Source organism: Tachyglossus aculeatus, chromosome 10 (genome assembly GCF_015852505.1).
Source record: "Tachyglossus aculeatus isolate mTacAcu1 chromosome 10, mTacAcu1.pri, whole genome shotgun sequence".
NCBI classification, from domain to species: domain Eukaryota; kingdom Metazoa; phylum Chordata; class Mammalia; order Monotremata; family Tachyglossidae; genus Tachyglossus; species Tachyglossus aculeatus.
Genome location: NC_052075.1, coordinates 36,028,627 through 36,043,368, shown reverse-complemented (window position 1 = coordinate 36,043,368; position 14,742 = coordinate 36,028,627). Strand labels below are relative to the sequence as shown.

Here is a 14,742-nt window from a genome sequence, read left to right as displayed (position 1 = left end):
GTAGGGGGCACCTCTGTCGGGCATTTTTTTGTTGTTTTAAGCCTTGATGATAGCATAATTTGTACCATGCAGTATTGTTTTACTGGCTACTATGATCTGTAATCCGACTCCTTGACTGCTGTTAATAGCTGCCATTAAAGAACTGAGACACAGAATCGGTCTAATCCTTCTGGTGGCTAAATGAAGAAGAAATGAAATTGCCCTTTTCAATGCCTAAAAATAGGCTTTTCGCTTTGCCCCACAAATATTAATATTCATCATGACCGGCTGATGACATGATACCAGATTAGGAATGGAAGTCTACCACTGGGATGTTAAGAAATAACTCAACTTCCCTTGCCACAATACCAAGGTAGACTAGATCACATTCTTAATTCCTTGCCCTCCATATTATAATAATAATGGCATTTGTTAAGCACTTACTATGTGCCAAACACTGTTCTAAGCACTGGGGGGGATACAAGCTAATCAGGTTGTCTCACATAGGGCTCACAGTCTTTGTCCCCATTTTACAGATGAGGGAACTAGGCACAGAGAAGTGAAGTGACTTGCCCAAAGTCACAAAGCTGATAAGTGGCAGAGCTGGGATTAGAACCCATGACCTCTGACTCCCAAGCCCGGGCTCCTTCCTCTGAGCTACGCTGCTTCTTAGGAGATCTCTCATCTGTAGAAACTGAATTCAAGCCTCAGACAAAAACAGGCAGAGGAGAACAAATTCTCCAGGATAGTAATAATAATTATGATATTTGTTACGGGTTAAGGACGTAAGGGTTATTATATCTTCCCTCCTCTCCCTACCTAAGACAAAGAGGACAAGATTTTCATCCTAACTGGGAAAGGTGTAAGAACCCAGGGAATGGCTCCCCAGCCTTTAGCATCAAGGGGAGGTGAGGGCTCAGCCTTTACCACCCTGACAAAACCCAGAAGTTTGCCCCAGTCCTGCCTTCTGCTAGGTAAGCAGCTGGAATCAATCAGCTCAGAGGCATCTCACTGCCCCCCACCTTTTTTTTGGCCCCTCCTGATTCAGTAATCTGGTAGCCATGGAGACAAAAGGCATCCGGCAGCTGTCAGGCAAGGCTCCTGCTCAAGAGATACAGAAGCTGCTGGTTGGGTCAAACGAGAATGGCTCACCCAGGCCAAGAATCTAGTGCTCCAAACAGGCTGAGAACCTCCTTTTACTGAGTAATCCTGCTCAGGGTTACGGTGGGGCTGGATTGAACCGAGTTACTGTGGTTACTTGTCTGCGCACTCTTCTGTATCATATTAGCTCCCTGCAGAAAAGCATCAGGAAGGGATGGAATTATTCTGCGGGCTAGGAACATTAAATTGCTTTTTACTCTCTCCTGACAGTGGCCCACCACTCCGGAGTCAGGATCCAGAGAGGGCCGATCTGGTGACAAAGATAAGCAGAGAGTGATAGCCCTCTCGACTGACTCCTCTTTTTGAGGAATCATCAGCTAGATTCAAATCTGTAGAATGACCGCCAGTGACAAGGAAGGTCACACATGGCGATTGAATAAGGTGAAATGTATTCCCCTGCACGTGTCCTCGTCCACCCCTCAGTCCACTAGGGAGCACGGTTTCTTAGCGATTAACAAAAGCAACCTCTTGTTGGGTAGAAGGGGGTCTACTGAGAAGCAATTCTGTTCCCTTTTCTTAGGTGATGACCTTAAAAATACCCCACCGGGGGCCAGGGAGCTACAGTTCTGAGGGATAGCGGGTCTCCCTCCTCGGGACAGCCCCGCAAACCCTAAGGGTGAGAAAAGACTCCAAAAGCTGAAGGGGACCCCTTGTCCTGCCCGGCCTGGGTGGTGGGTGTTGGAGGGAGGGAGGGAGGGGATGGCTCGATGCCGGGAACCATACCGACGAGTCAGTCAATCATAACTATTGAGCATTTACTATGTGCAGAGCACTGTATTAAGCACTTGGGAGAATGCAATATAACAATAAACAGACACATTCCCAAGCATGTTGGAATCGCAGTCTGTGGCCCCCAGACTAGAACTAAACCTCACAAGCCAAATCACCCCCTCACTCTTTCAAAACAGGGTTCCTCCGATCGGTTGGGGACGCGCATTTTCCTTGTTGGTTTTCCAATAAACCTCCTCCTCCTCCTCCTCCTCCTCCTCCAGGGAATTAGCCCAGAGAGAAAGGAAGCCAGCTTCCCTCTGCGCTCTCCGCCACATACCCAGACACACATTCACACACAGGGGCGCATGCATAGGGACACAAACACACGCACACCAGTGCACAAAGGGAGGCATGAAGTGGTCCCTCTTTTCCGCCCATCTGGGCCAAGTCCCCTGACCAGCTGGGGACCTGGGTGGCAGCTGGTTTCTGCAAGGAGACTGTGGCTTTCCAGGGGGCAGCCCCCCATGGACCACTCCCAGGGGACAGGTCCCCCTCTCCCTCCCGGCCCCGGCTGCACCCGCCCCGTCATCCATCCCCAGCCCGGAGGATGTGCTGCGGAGAGTAGGGTAGGGCTGGGGAGGGGCCGGGAAGCTGGTGAAGGGGATCAGGGGATCCTCTGGAAACATTCCCAACACCCTGCCTTCCCCTAATGACCTCAAGGCCAAAGCGCACCCCAGACACCCCCGGAGAGGAGGATGATGACAGCACGCCGCCAGCTCAACGCCAAAGGAGGACGACGACGATGCGTTTTACTTACAAGAAGATTCAGTGCCAAACATGGCTGGTCCCAGATGCTGCTATTAAAAAAAAAAAAGACGAAGAAGAAGAAAGGGGTGGGCAAAAAGAGGGGAGGGGGAGTGTGCGAGAGCGGTGATGAGCCGGCCACGCAGTGGAGGGTGAGGGTCATGAAGCCCCACAATGCAGACCATACAGGATCCGGCAGCCAGAATCCCCTCCTGCAAGCTTCAATTTTTCCCAGGGAACTGAGAAGCATAGGTCTCTTTGCAGAAGCACATATCCTCCCCTCCCTCCAAAAAAAAAAAAAAAAAAGGAGAGAAAACCGGGCGCTGCTACTATTTTAAATCCAGTAGGCGGAGGGAAGGCCAGTGTGCGTCTTAGGCGTTGCAGGGATCAGAAATAAGTGGCATCAGCAGCAGCAGGAGGCAAGAGCAGAAGCGGAGCGGAGCGGTCGCCAGCAGACAGATACTGCAGTCCCCACAAGCCCTGCTCTCTGGGAAAGACAATAGCAGAGCTTAGGCCCACACTGGATGACGTCAGGGCCACTGCAAAGACTGACCGCTGCTCCTAACCAGAGGCTCCGAGGGGGCTTCTATGGAGCCCGACAATTCAGTGGGGATTTCCTTTGTCCCAGAACGTCCAAGACAAAGAGCCAGACATATATTTCCCTCTCCGGCTCAAGGCTCCACCCTCTGCGACCAGTCACCAAAACAGTCTGATCTCCGACATGGCCCTTTGTAGCAGCTCGGCAGGATCAAAGGGCTTTTCCTCCTAAATCGATTGTGTGGAATTAGAAACCCAATGTGGGGCATTTTTCAGAAGGCAAGAAGTATTAAAAAAAAAAAGTTTCCTGGATTCGCTTCAACCTTGTACGGTGACCGGGTGGGCGATCAAAGATTATGCACATATGCCACTTATAAATAAATTATTCTAGTCTTTTTGCGTGCAGTAATAATTACATTGTTTCTCCTACAAATGACACAATCATGGGAGAGAAACTTGCCACTAAGAAAAATTTGGTACCATATCTAAGAGAAAGATGCAGAGCCACTATACCACTTCCCCCAGGCGCCCACCAAAGTATTTTCCAAGCACTCTCAAATGTGCATATTTTAGCTGTGGGATCAGGCCATTTACTTCAGAATTACCATTTTCATGAACAATGTGTTCACTTTAGATGAACAGCACAAACTTTCGATAACACAATCATACTGTATTTTATTGTGAATCCGCACTTACACTTTCTGTGGGCATACTCGGACCCAAAGATAATAACGGGACACAAAAAGCTAATTCCTCAAGCACCAGGTAAAACCCTTCGACCGGTAGTTATGAGGGTGACTCGGAAGGGCAAAGAGCATAATACCGCTAATTGGGCCCAGATCGCACACTATCGGCACTGTTTCAGAATAAAGTCCTTCTAAAGAAGTAAAGGTTACAGTAGATGTGAACACAACTCATGCTTTATACATTCACAATGCTTCTTTTGAAGCTTATCGTCCTAATTTGATTTCTGAAGCACAAACATTTGTGTTTTCAAAAAAAGAAAAACTCTGGAAAGGGTGCGAGTGGGTTTTTTTCTGGATATTTCCTAACAAAATCCTTTCATGACAAGCATGGTCCTTTTAAGCTGTCACCACTCCAACCAGATTGCACAGAAGGTGGATGTCAAATCTGAATGCGATAGAATGACTGAGGTTTGAATTACTTTAAAGAATGCTCCAGATGTGAAGGATACTGTGACAGCTGCGATCCTGAGGCTCACCCTCACGGCCCAGCGTCTGAGGGAATCAGGACTCTCTCCCGATGCCATTTGGCCTGGAGAGATCACATGGGCAGAGAATGAGAAGCTTTTCACGCGCCATCAGGCTACCCAGTTGGTAGTGGACTCTTCACCCGTGGGGAGAGGATGCTCGGACATCGGGGTGGTCCAAGTCTCCCCCAGTCTAATCTTTTCACTGTGTCCCCTTCTCGCCTGTCCCACCGTCGACTAACTCTGGCCTGGAATGCCCTCCCTCCTCAAATCTGCCAATCACATTTCCCCCCCTCCAAAGCCCTACTGAAAGCTCACCTCCTCCAGGAGGCCTTCCCAGACTAAGCCCCCCTTTTTCTCTGCTCCCCCTCCCCTCCTCATCTCCCCAACTCACTCCCTTTGCTCTACCCGCCTCCCTGCCCCACAGCATTTGTGTATATGTACAAATTTATAATTCTATTTATTTATATTAACGATGTGTCCATAATTCTATTTATTTATATGAATGCTTTTGATGCCTGTTTACTTGTTTTGATGTCTGTCTCCCCCCTTTTAGATTGTGATCCCATTGTGGGCAGGGATTGTCTCTATTTGTTGCTGAATTGTACTTTCCAAGAGCATAGTACTGTGCTCTGCACACAGTAAGCGTTCAATAAATATGATTGAATGAATGAATCAAACTCATTCCTCTTCCCCGGGCCTGTCAGTCTAATATTTAGGGGAAACCACAGAGTTTATGGGCTTGTGGCTTACTGGGGCCTGGGACTCCAAGACCTCGCACTTCTCTCCCTACCTCTGACAGCATCAAGCCCCTCAACCACTCGGTTCCTGTTATACTGTGGTACTGTGGTATTTGGTAAGCGCTTACTTTTGGCCAAGCACTGAGGTAGGTACAAGATAATTAAATTGGATATGGTGTGTCCCACGTGGGGCTCACTGTCTTAATCTCCATTTTACAGGTGCAGGAACTGAGGAACAGACAAGTGAAGTGATTAGCCTGAAGTCACACTGCCAGGTAAGTGGCAGAGTTGGGATTAGAACCAGGTCCTCTGACGCCCAGGCCCAGGCTCTTTCCACTAAACCATGCTGCATTTCCTTGGAGAAAAAGCCCGTCAGCCCTAGGTGCCACTGACTCATCAGTCTAGGCTTCACTTCTGCTTTGCCCCCTTTCTGCCACTGTTCCTGGCACTGCTCCTTCTGCTTCTGGGCTCCCTCCCTACGGTCTGGTTCGGCCTCCCTCCCTTCCCCAAGTTTCTCCTCTTCTCACTGCTCTCCCTCCTCTTTTCCCCTCCTTGCTGGGCACAACCCTCCCTGTCAATAACTGCCTGGGAGCCAAACAGCTCAACAGTGACCGACACTGAGCAAACATCTACTTTATATAGAGAGACAGTATACGGGCACGGAATCTGGTGTGTTGACCAAAGTAAACACCAAAAAGAATAACTTTATCAATATTAGGATTAACAGTTGAAATGAATCATCCCTCTCATTCAGCCTACATATCCAGCCTGTCACTAAATCCTGTCGGGTCTACCTTCGTGACATCTCTGGAATCCACCACTTATTCTCCCTCCAAACTGCTACTGCAAGTACTTGCCCTATCCTCACTACCTACTCTGCCTCCTTTATCTGCCCACTCTGGTCCATACTTCACTCTCTTGCCTAGATCGTTTCTCTTCAAAAAACACTCAGTCCACATCTTCCGGCTCCTCAAAAACCTCCAGTGGCTTCTCATCCACCTCTACCAATGGTGACCCTTACCGTCAGCTTTAAGGCACTCGATCAGCTCACTCCCTCCTACCTGACCTTGCTGATCTCCTACTATGATGCAGCCCACCCATATCTCTCCTCTAACATCAACCAACTCACTGTAGCTTGATCTCATGAGTCTCGCCACCGACTCAAGTCGTCTCTCTGGCCTGGGATTCCCTCCCTCTTCACATCCGACAGACCACCATTCATCCCTCCTAAAACCCTCCTAAAAATCACATCTACTCCAAGAGGCCTTCCCTGTCTAAGCCCTTATTTTTTTAAAAAAATGGTATTTGTTAAGCACTTACTATGTGCCAAGCACTGCTCTAAGCACTGGGGAAGATGCAAGTTATTAGATTGGACCCATTCCCTGTGCCACAAGGGGTTAATTCTCTTAATCCCCATTTTACAGATGAGGTAACTGAGAAGTTAACTGACTTGCCAAGGTCACACAGCAGACGTGACACCTGTCTACATGTTTTGTTTTGTTGTCTGTCTCTCCCTTCTAGACTGTGAGTCCTTTGTTGGGTAGGAACGTCTCTATATGTTGCTGATTTGTACTTCCCAAGCACTTAGTACAGTGCTCTGCACATAGTAAGCGCTCAATAAATACGATTGAATGAATGAATGTGACAGAACCAGGATTAGAACACGGGGCCTTCTGACTCCCAAACCTGGGCTCTAACCACTGGGCAATGCTGCTTCCCCAATTTCCCCTAATGGCTCCCCTTTCTACTTGGCCAATATACTTGGGTCTGTACCCCTTAATCACTTTGATGTTCATCCCCCAAACCCCCTAAGCACTTATGCATATATGCTTATATTCTGCCATTTCCCTTTATCTATAATTTATTTTAATGTCCGTCTCCCCTCTAGACTGTAAGCTCCTAGTGGGCAGGGATCATGTCTACCAACTCTATTATATTGTTCTCTCCCAGGTACTTATTACAGTGTTCTGGACACATTGAGTCCTCGATAAACATCATTGATTGACTGATGACCTTGAAAACCATTTTAGGAAAGCTGCCTTTTATGTAACTAATCCCAATCACTGCTACAAACTCAGGTCCTCTAAGGTGCAGTGCCCTATCCTGGCGGAAAGGGCTTATGGGGCATTTTTAAAATAAATATATCCCTCATTTTTAGGGGTGTCCAGGAGGTAAAAGGGGGCCCAGCCAGCCCTGCCTATCATCTCTGCTCCTCACCCAATTTGTCTTTGTCTCAAAAACACAATGCCTTCATTCATAGCTCCTGCTAAAGGGGCAGGTCACTGGACAGCTTATACATTAAGTCTCAGTCACGACATGCACAGTTTTCCGTTTTATGTCGAAGATCACTTATCTTGGAAACATTCCATTTTAACCCCGAGTCGGCAAGATATTTTGGGTCACTGGCGTATTATCCTAGAAGGTAAATCTTGAATATATTTGATTGGATTTAGTAAGCACTTGTAAGCCCAGTATAACACTTTTTCCTGCCAGCTGAAAAACAAAAGGCCAATGTTTTCCCCAACGGCAGAGATTCTGCTTCCACATATTCTTCAGGTCATAAAGTGGCACGGAAAGAAGAAAGCGACAGATTCCAGCCGATGATGACAAAACGTATGTAACTCATTAAGCAATTCCAATGGAAATATTGTATGGGCTCTTGGCTCTGGCAAAATTATGAATCTAGCTTCTGTGAGGAAGATATTCAATTTAGTTTATAGGAATTACATCACCTAAATGATGCTTAAGACTGTTTTACGGTAAATATACAATTCCATTCTGCAAAAACTGAGTTATTCTAATACTCTGTAATGTCAGGAAAATACTGTATCATTTGTGACAATTTACTATTTTTGCTCGGCTAGATATGGTTCCAAGAACAAAACAACAAGACTATATACCAAGAGACATACAGTTACACTCAAAGAATGTGCCGAAACACGTTTCGGTTCTTTTCAAAGATGAACGACATTGTTGCCATTTTTAGAGGAAGACATTAAGTCAATGATTCCAGGCTTTGCAAATATTAACCCTTAATGTGTTATTAAGTGGGCACTATATGCCAAGCACTGTGCTAAACGCTGGGGAAGATACAGCATACACCTATGGGCTGGGCTGAAAAGGAATACACATGCCTGCTTTTTCAGATTGTAAGCCCTGGAGTTGAGCAGGGACTCTGTCCAATCAGACTATGCCAAGCACTGTGCTAAACGCTGGGGAAGGTACAGCATAGTCTGATTGGACAGAGTCCCTGCTCAACTCCAGAGCTTACAATCTGAAAAAGCATGCATGTGTATCCCTTTTCAGCCCAGCCCAGAGGTGTACTACTGGAGGAAAAAAAAGGTTCAAAGTATAACTGGAAAACAGTAACATTTTGGACACCAAAGCACTTATGTACACATTTTTATATTTGGTTGCTCCCCCTACCTGAGAGAGAGAGTGAGAGAGAGCGAGAGAGAGAGTGTGTGAGTGTGTATGTGTGTGTCTTTCTTTCCCTCCACCTCTGGCAGAAATTCCAAAACCTGAAACTTCCAGAACACCGCACTCCCAGCTCAAGCCGCTGCCTGCAGGTGGGAATGACAGCAGTTCTATTCATTCGTTCATTCAATCGCATTTATTGAGCACTTACTGTGTGCAGAGCACTGTACTAGGTGCTTGGGAAGTACAAGTTGGCAACATATAGAGATGGTCCCTACCCAACAACGGGCTCACAGTCTAGACCTCTGGCCGTTGGCTGCAGGCTCACCCGGCAGCAGTCCAAAGGGCCGGCAGCACCCAGGACCACCTGTGCCCAGGGCCAGCGTACCTTCCGTAATGAATTCAATAGAAAACTCCATCTGGAGCCCAAGTGTATGGGGCAACCTTCCGTTAAGCCACCAAAGGAGCAGAGATGCTCTCTCTGAATGATTCCAGTTCATGTTTAGAGACAAATGGGAGCACTCAACCAAATGGCTTTAAGGCCACACTGGTAGCCCTCTGTATCCCCTAAAAGCCAGGATTCTCTCCTATTCTGCACACTGGTTTATGAGGCAGACCCTACAGACACCATGACAGTATTTGCAGACTCTGTGAAACTGCTTCCACATCCATGAGAAACAGCGTGGCCCAATGGAAAGAACACAGGCCTGAGAGTCAGAGGACCTGGATTCTAATCCCAGGCTCCTCCACTTTCCTGCTGTGTAACCTTCGGCAAGCCACTTCTCTGTACCTCAGTTACCTCATCTGGAAAATGGGGATTAAAACTGTGAGCCCCACATGGGACATGGACTGTGTCCAACGTGATGGTCTTGTGTCAACCCTAGTGCTTAGTTAAGTGCCTGGCACGTAGTAAGCGTTTAAATAAAAAAAATTCAACAGGATTACCCTGGGCTAAGGCCTGCCTGGGTATCCCCTGAGAGGGGATGCTGAAGGCTGAAGGAGGAGAACTTTTCTTCTCTGAGGTTTGCCGGTTTCAACCAGGTGGTGGAGGCTTCCAGAGCAATTTTCTTGGGGGAATGACTCCAACAGTTATGATATCTGGGCCTCTTACCCTCCCTATCCCCACTGGATGGGCGGGCACAACTCCCCCTCGGTTTTCAGACAAAGCAACCACAGCACAGGAAAATTTTGCAGTGAGACTTGGGCCCCATGAGGATCAGAGCTGGAGTTAAGAGCTCCCGGCTCCTGTTGCTCAACGGCTTGTGAGGCTTATCCGGGTAACAGATGGTCGACTGACCAGAAAGTAGGCCCACCTTACTCCACTTTCCACCAACCTATCTCTGCCATCTTATATTTCTTCTAATCGTCACTCCACAGACATCCTCTCCTATCTCCTTTTCTGTTCTGGCCCAGAGAAGCTGTTGTTACTGTACAGGAGAGATAGTTCCCTGCCAGAAACAGGCAGAGAGTCTCCAATCCCTGGTATCTGCCACAGTATTTTTACTATTATTGTATTTGTTAAAGCACTTACTATAAGTCAAGACTGTTCTAAGCGCTGGGGTAAATACAATGCTGCCGTGTGACTCTGGGAATCCCCTCACTCCTAGGCTCAGTGAGGGGTAGGAGAGCCCAATTCGACTCCCCTGCCTTTCCTTCTCTAACAACCACTTTTCCCCTGAAGCAGAAAGGCTGAGAGCAGCCAGCCCCTAAAATGCTGAAAATTCTGGAGTCTTGTGGCCTGCAGCCTAGACAGGCTGTTATTTGGGGTCCCAAGACTGTTCATACTGTAGTTTCCTTTGTGCTTTTGTTTTATTGTTTTTCTTTTTTCTTTGCATTTCCTCCCACTCTGCTGTAATGTGAATTTCACTTTTCCATTTGTGTGGTCTCTGCTGCTTGAGGGCAGGGTTGAGGCCTACTATTCTTTCCAATGTATTATTCAGAGTGCTTAAGGTGGTTCTCGGTCTGCTATGATGGCCTTGATAAATGACAGGAAGAAGGATTTAAAGAAAATGAAATTGAAGACAACAAAGATGACAAGGACTAGAAGTGGAAGATGAAGATGACTGTAAAATGAAGAACTTAGATTGAAAATGCCTTGAAGGCATGACTGTATCATCTACTTTCATTTTACTCTCCCAAGTGCCCAGTACAGTACACACAATAGACACTCAGTAAATACTGTTACTCGATTGAAAATAGGTAAGAAAAGACAGAGACCACATGAAATGGAACAAAGGAAATGAATATATCCGTACCTTATTTTAAGGTCTATCTCCCTTTCTAGACTGCAAGCTCCTTTTTATTAACGGTATTTGTTAAGCCCCTACTCTGTGCCAAGCACTGTATTATGGGCTTGGGTAGATACAAGCTAATCCAATTGGACAAAGTCCCCATCCCATGTGGGGCTCACAGTCTTAATCCCCATTTTCCAGACGAGGTAGCTGAGACATAATAGAAGTTCATTCCTTCATTCAGATAATCACATTTATTGAGTACTTATTGTGGGCAGAGCACTGTACTAAGCGTTTGAGAAAGTATAATACAACAATAAACGGTGACATTTCCTACCCACAATGAGCTTACTGTCATTTACAGATATGTACATAACTTGGCCAAGGTCACACAGCAAACAAGTGGCAGAGCCAGGATGAGAACCCAGGTCCTTCTGACTCCTAAACCTATCTATCCACTAGGCCATGTTGTTCCCAACCGAACTGCTCTCAGTCTAATGCTTTTTAGCCTGATCACGCTGAACTGTAAAAAGAAATTACTTTATTCTCATTCCAAAGATTTCTGCAAAATCAATAAGTAGTCTATAAAACACAGAATTTGTGAAATCCTTTCAATGTGCCCCACATACACAGCCATGATCTCAGAAGGTGGGAAGAATTGAAATGTCATAGATAAATGGGGCCAAAAGTTTATCCCCATTAAAATTCTAATCTATCTGAGTGCTCCTGTCAGTGTGACTCCTACTGGGATCCAAGATAAACCATCAAACTGACCCTCGCTCTCAGTTGGCCCATCTCTAACCCCTTGCTCACATCCTCAGCGAGGCTCAGTGGAAAGAGCATGGGCTTGGGACTCAGAGGTTGAGGGTTCTAATCCCAGCTCCACCAATTGTCAGCTGTGTGACTTTAGAAAAGCCACTTAACTTCTCTGGGCTCAGTTACTTCATCCGCAAAATGGGGATTAAGACTGTAAGCCCCATGTGAGACAACCCAGCATATGAATTACATCAGTCACAATGCTTACTGTGAGCAGAACACTATACTAAATGCTCAGGAGAGTACAAAATAACAGAAATGGTAGACATGGTCCACTGCGCACAAAAGGTTTACGGTCTTGGAAGAGATGGGCTTTAAAATAAATTATGGATGTTTATATGTATACAACTTGCATCTATCATTAGACTGTAAGCTCCTTGAGAGCAGGACAGTATCTGTCACTTTGACTGTATGGTCCTAAGTAGCTAATACAGTGCTTTGACCACAACAGGCACTTAGTTCGACTACAGGAGGTGCTCAGCATAGTGTTCCGCATACAAGTGCTCAGCACAGGGCATAATGAACAAGTGCCCTGCATGTAACAGACACTGAGCACAGTGCTCTGCAAATAGAAGGGGAACCGCAGAGTGCTCTGCAAAGAGAAAGTGCTTAGCACAGTGCTCTGTATATGGGGGTGCTCAGCACAGTGCTCTGCATACAGGAGGCTCTCAGCACAGTACCTTACATTAAGTAAATATTCGGCACGTGCACCATGAACAACAGTTGCCCAGTTCAGTGCCCTACACACACCAGACACTCAGTGAATGAATAAAATCGAGGTGGGAGACTGTTCTTTGTACCAGACAAGGATTTCTGAGTGGTCCTCAGAGGAGCTCAGTACAGTGCTCTACACAGTAAGTGCTCAATAAATGTGACTGATTGACTGAACTCCAAAGAGAGCTATGAAGCAAACCCATAAGCAGATGACAGGAGGAGGAGCAACTTGGGCAAAGTCCATTTCAGGAAGACTGAACATCTTCGAGCCACACACAAAAGTGAAGATGGACCTCAGATGCCACTGGAGTTCTAAGGAGTTACAGTGTGAGAAGCATCGTGACCTAATGGATAGAGCACAGGCCTGGGAATCAGGGGGATCTGGGTTCTAATCCTTGTTCCTTCACTTGTCTGTTGTGTGATCTTGGGTAAATCACTTAACTTTCGGTGTGCATCAATTACCTCATCTGCAAAATGGGGATTAAGACTGTGCCCCATGTGGGTCATGAGCTTTGTCCAATCTAATCAGCTTGTATCTACCCCACCCCAGGCCTAATACAGTGCCTGGCACACGCTTAACAAATACCATTAAAATAAAAAAGCATCTTGAAACCATCAACCTCAGTGATAAAGGGCAAATCACCTCTTCGGGGAAGACAACATACTGTACTTTCTGCCAACAACTTTCTGACTGATGGCATCATCAGTGTGATTTATTGAGGGGGCAGGAGCACGTAGCATACGGCTACAAGCTGTATGGAGGTATTCTAGTTATTCTGGTTTAAGGAGTCTCATGCTTTCCTTCTGGCCCGGCCAGAGATGGTCAGTCATCAATTCCTTCCCCTTTGTCCGAGAGAGGTGGGTGGTCGAGCAGAAAGGACGGCACGCAATCGTCTGTCCCTCATGCCTTGGATGGAAGCCTCATCGGGCAAGTCTTGGAGTCTTATTGTCTGTTGGGCATTCTGAGAAACTTCAGAGAAACTGTCTAAACAGGCTTCCCCAGGTATTAGGAGTGTTGCCTTGGAAAACTGCATATCCTAACCCAAGAACTCCACTCAGATGGGGTCCATCGGATTCCGGGGGGGACCCGGAGACTAGCCAGCTGCCTGCCTTGGCTGTGAATAAAATGATCGAAGTGATCAAATGGGCCTGGGGATGTTCCCCCTGCCACCACACCCAACCCAAGACCAGGATATTTAATTTCCCTGTGAAGTACGATGGACTCTTGTTGGAACACTTTCATTCTCTAAAGGTTCTCAAATCTTCATTCTCAGATGATAGAGAAGTAGGATGCTATAGGGACAGAACACAGGTCTGGGAGTTGGAAGGATATGGGCTCTAATCCCATCTCCACCATTTGTCTGCTCTGTGACTCAGGGCAAGTCATTTCACTTCTCTGTGCCTCAATTACCTCATCTGGAAAATGGGAATTGAAACTGTGTGCCCCACGTCAGACAGAGACTGTCCAACCCAATTTGCTTGAATCCAACCTAAAGCTTAGTACAATGCCTGGCACATAGTAAGTGCTTAACAAATACCATTTACTATCATTATTAATATTATCATTATTCAAGGCAGATGGCCCAGGACCTCAGATTTGGGCAAGGGGCTTTTTTTGTGTTGGGGATCCATCCAGCTGCTGTCCTCTCTTGAAGAATTGCGGGGGGGGGGGGGGGGGGTGTGGGGGGGGGTGACATCCCTACCCAAGGTCTGTGGTTGTGTCCCCCCTCTAACATGAAACCAGGATCTGGCCTAGCTCTGAGACTGCCCAGGCATGACAAGGTCATGGATCAATGCACGGGCATGCTTGGGAGCTCAACGGGTCCGTAATGTTCCAGTTCTTACCCCCTGGGGCAAAAGGTCCCTATGATGTCGGCAAATACAGAAAGAGGGTGAAGGTGGGGAGAGGAGAGTAGACAGGGAGCAGGCCCGAATGTGGAAGGTTCCAGCACATCCCCAAGGGGCCAATTCTCCCCTTCACAAACGAAGGAAGCGTTGGAGCCCAGGTGTTCCCGGCCCCAACAGTCCTCCTGACTCCTTCTGTCACTGCCAGAAGAGAAGAGACAGTGAGTCCTTCTAGGTTTGTACATGAGAAAAACCTGTCCTTCATCCCCCTGACCCAATCAAGTTCCAAATACTGAAGAGGCAAAGTGGATTGTGGAAAATGCATCCTAAGGAGATGGCCCAGCCTGGTGACTAGAGCTTTAGTGATTTTCAGGACAGCACATTAAAGCATAACCCCAATCTATCAATTGGTCACTCAGTGGTATTTCTGGAGCACTTGCAGTGGGCAGAGCACTTGTACATATCTATTTTATTTTATTTTGTTAATATGTTTGGTTTTGTTCTCTGTCTCCCCGTTCTAGACTGTGAGCCCACTGTTGGGTAGGGATTGTCTCTATATGTTGCCAACTTGTACTTC

At 46.9% G+C, this 14,742-nt stretch overlaps 1 protein-coding gene across 6 annotated transcripts in view; it reads right to left on the bottom strand.

The window, feature by feature from the left end:
- ST7 (suppression of tumorigenicity 7) overlaps positions 1–14,742 on the bottom strand; it is a 215,423-nt gene that overhangs the window by 168,098 nt on the left and 32,583 nt on the right. The window contains exon 1 of one of the 6 annotated variants that reach the window (XM_038752198.1): positions 2,669–3,094. The exons of 4 other annotated variants lie outside the window; for them this stretch is intronic. In XM_038752198.1, coding sequence (XP_038608126.1) covers positions 2,669–2,690 — 22 coding nt within the window. In that variant the 5' untranslated portion in view covers positions 2,691–3,094. Of the gene's footprint in view, positions 1–2,668; positions 3,095–14,742 lie in introns of those variants that run through there. One more of the 6 variants, XM_038752194.1, reaches the window with a different exon arrangement.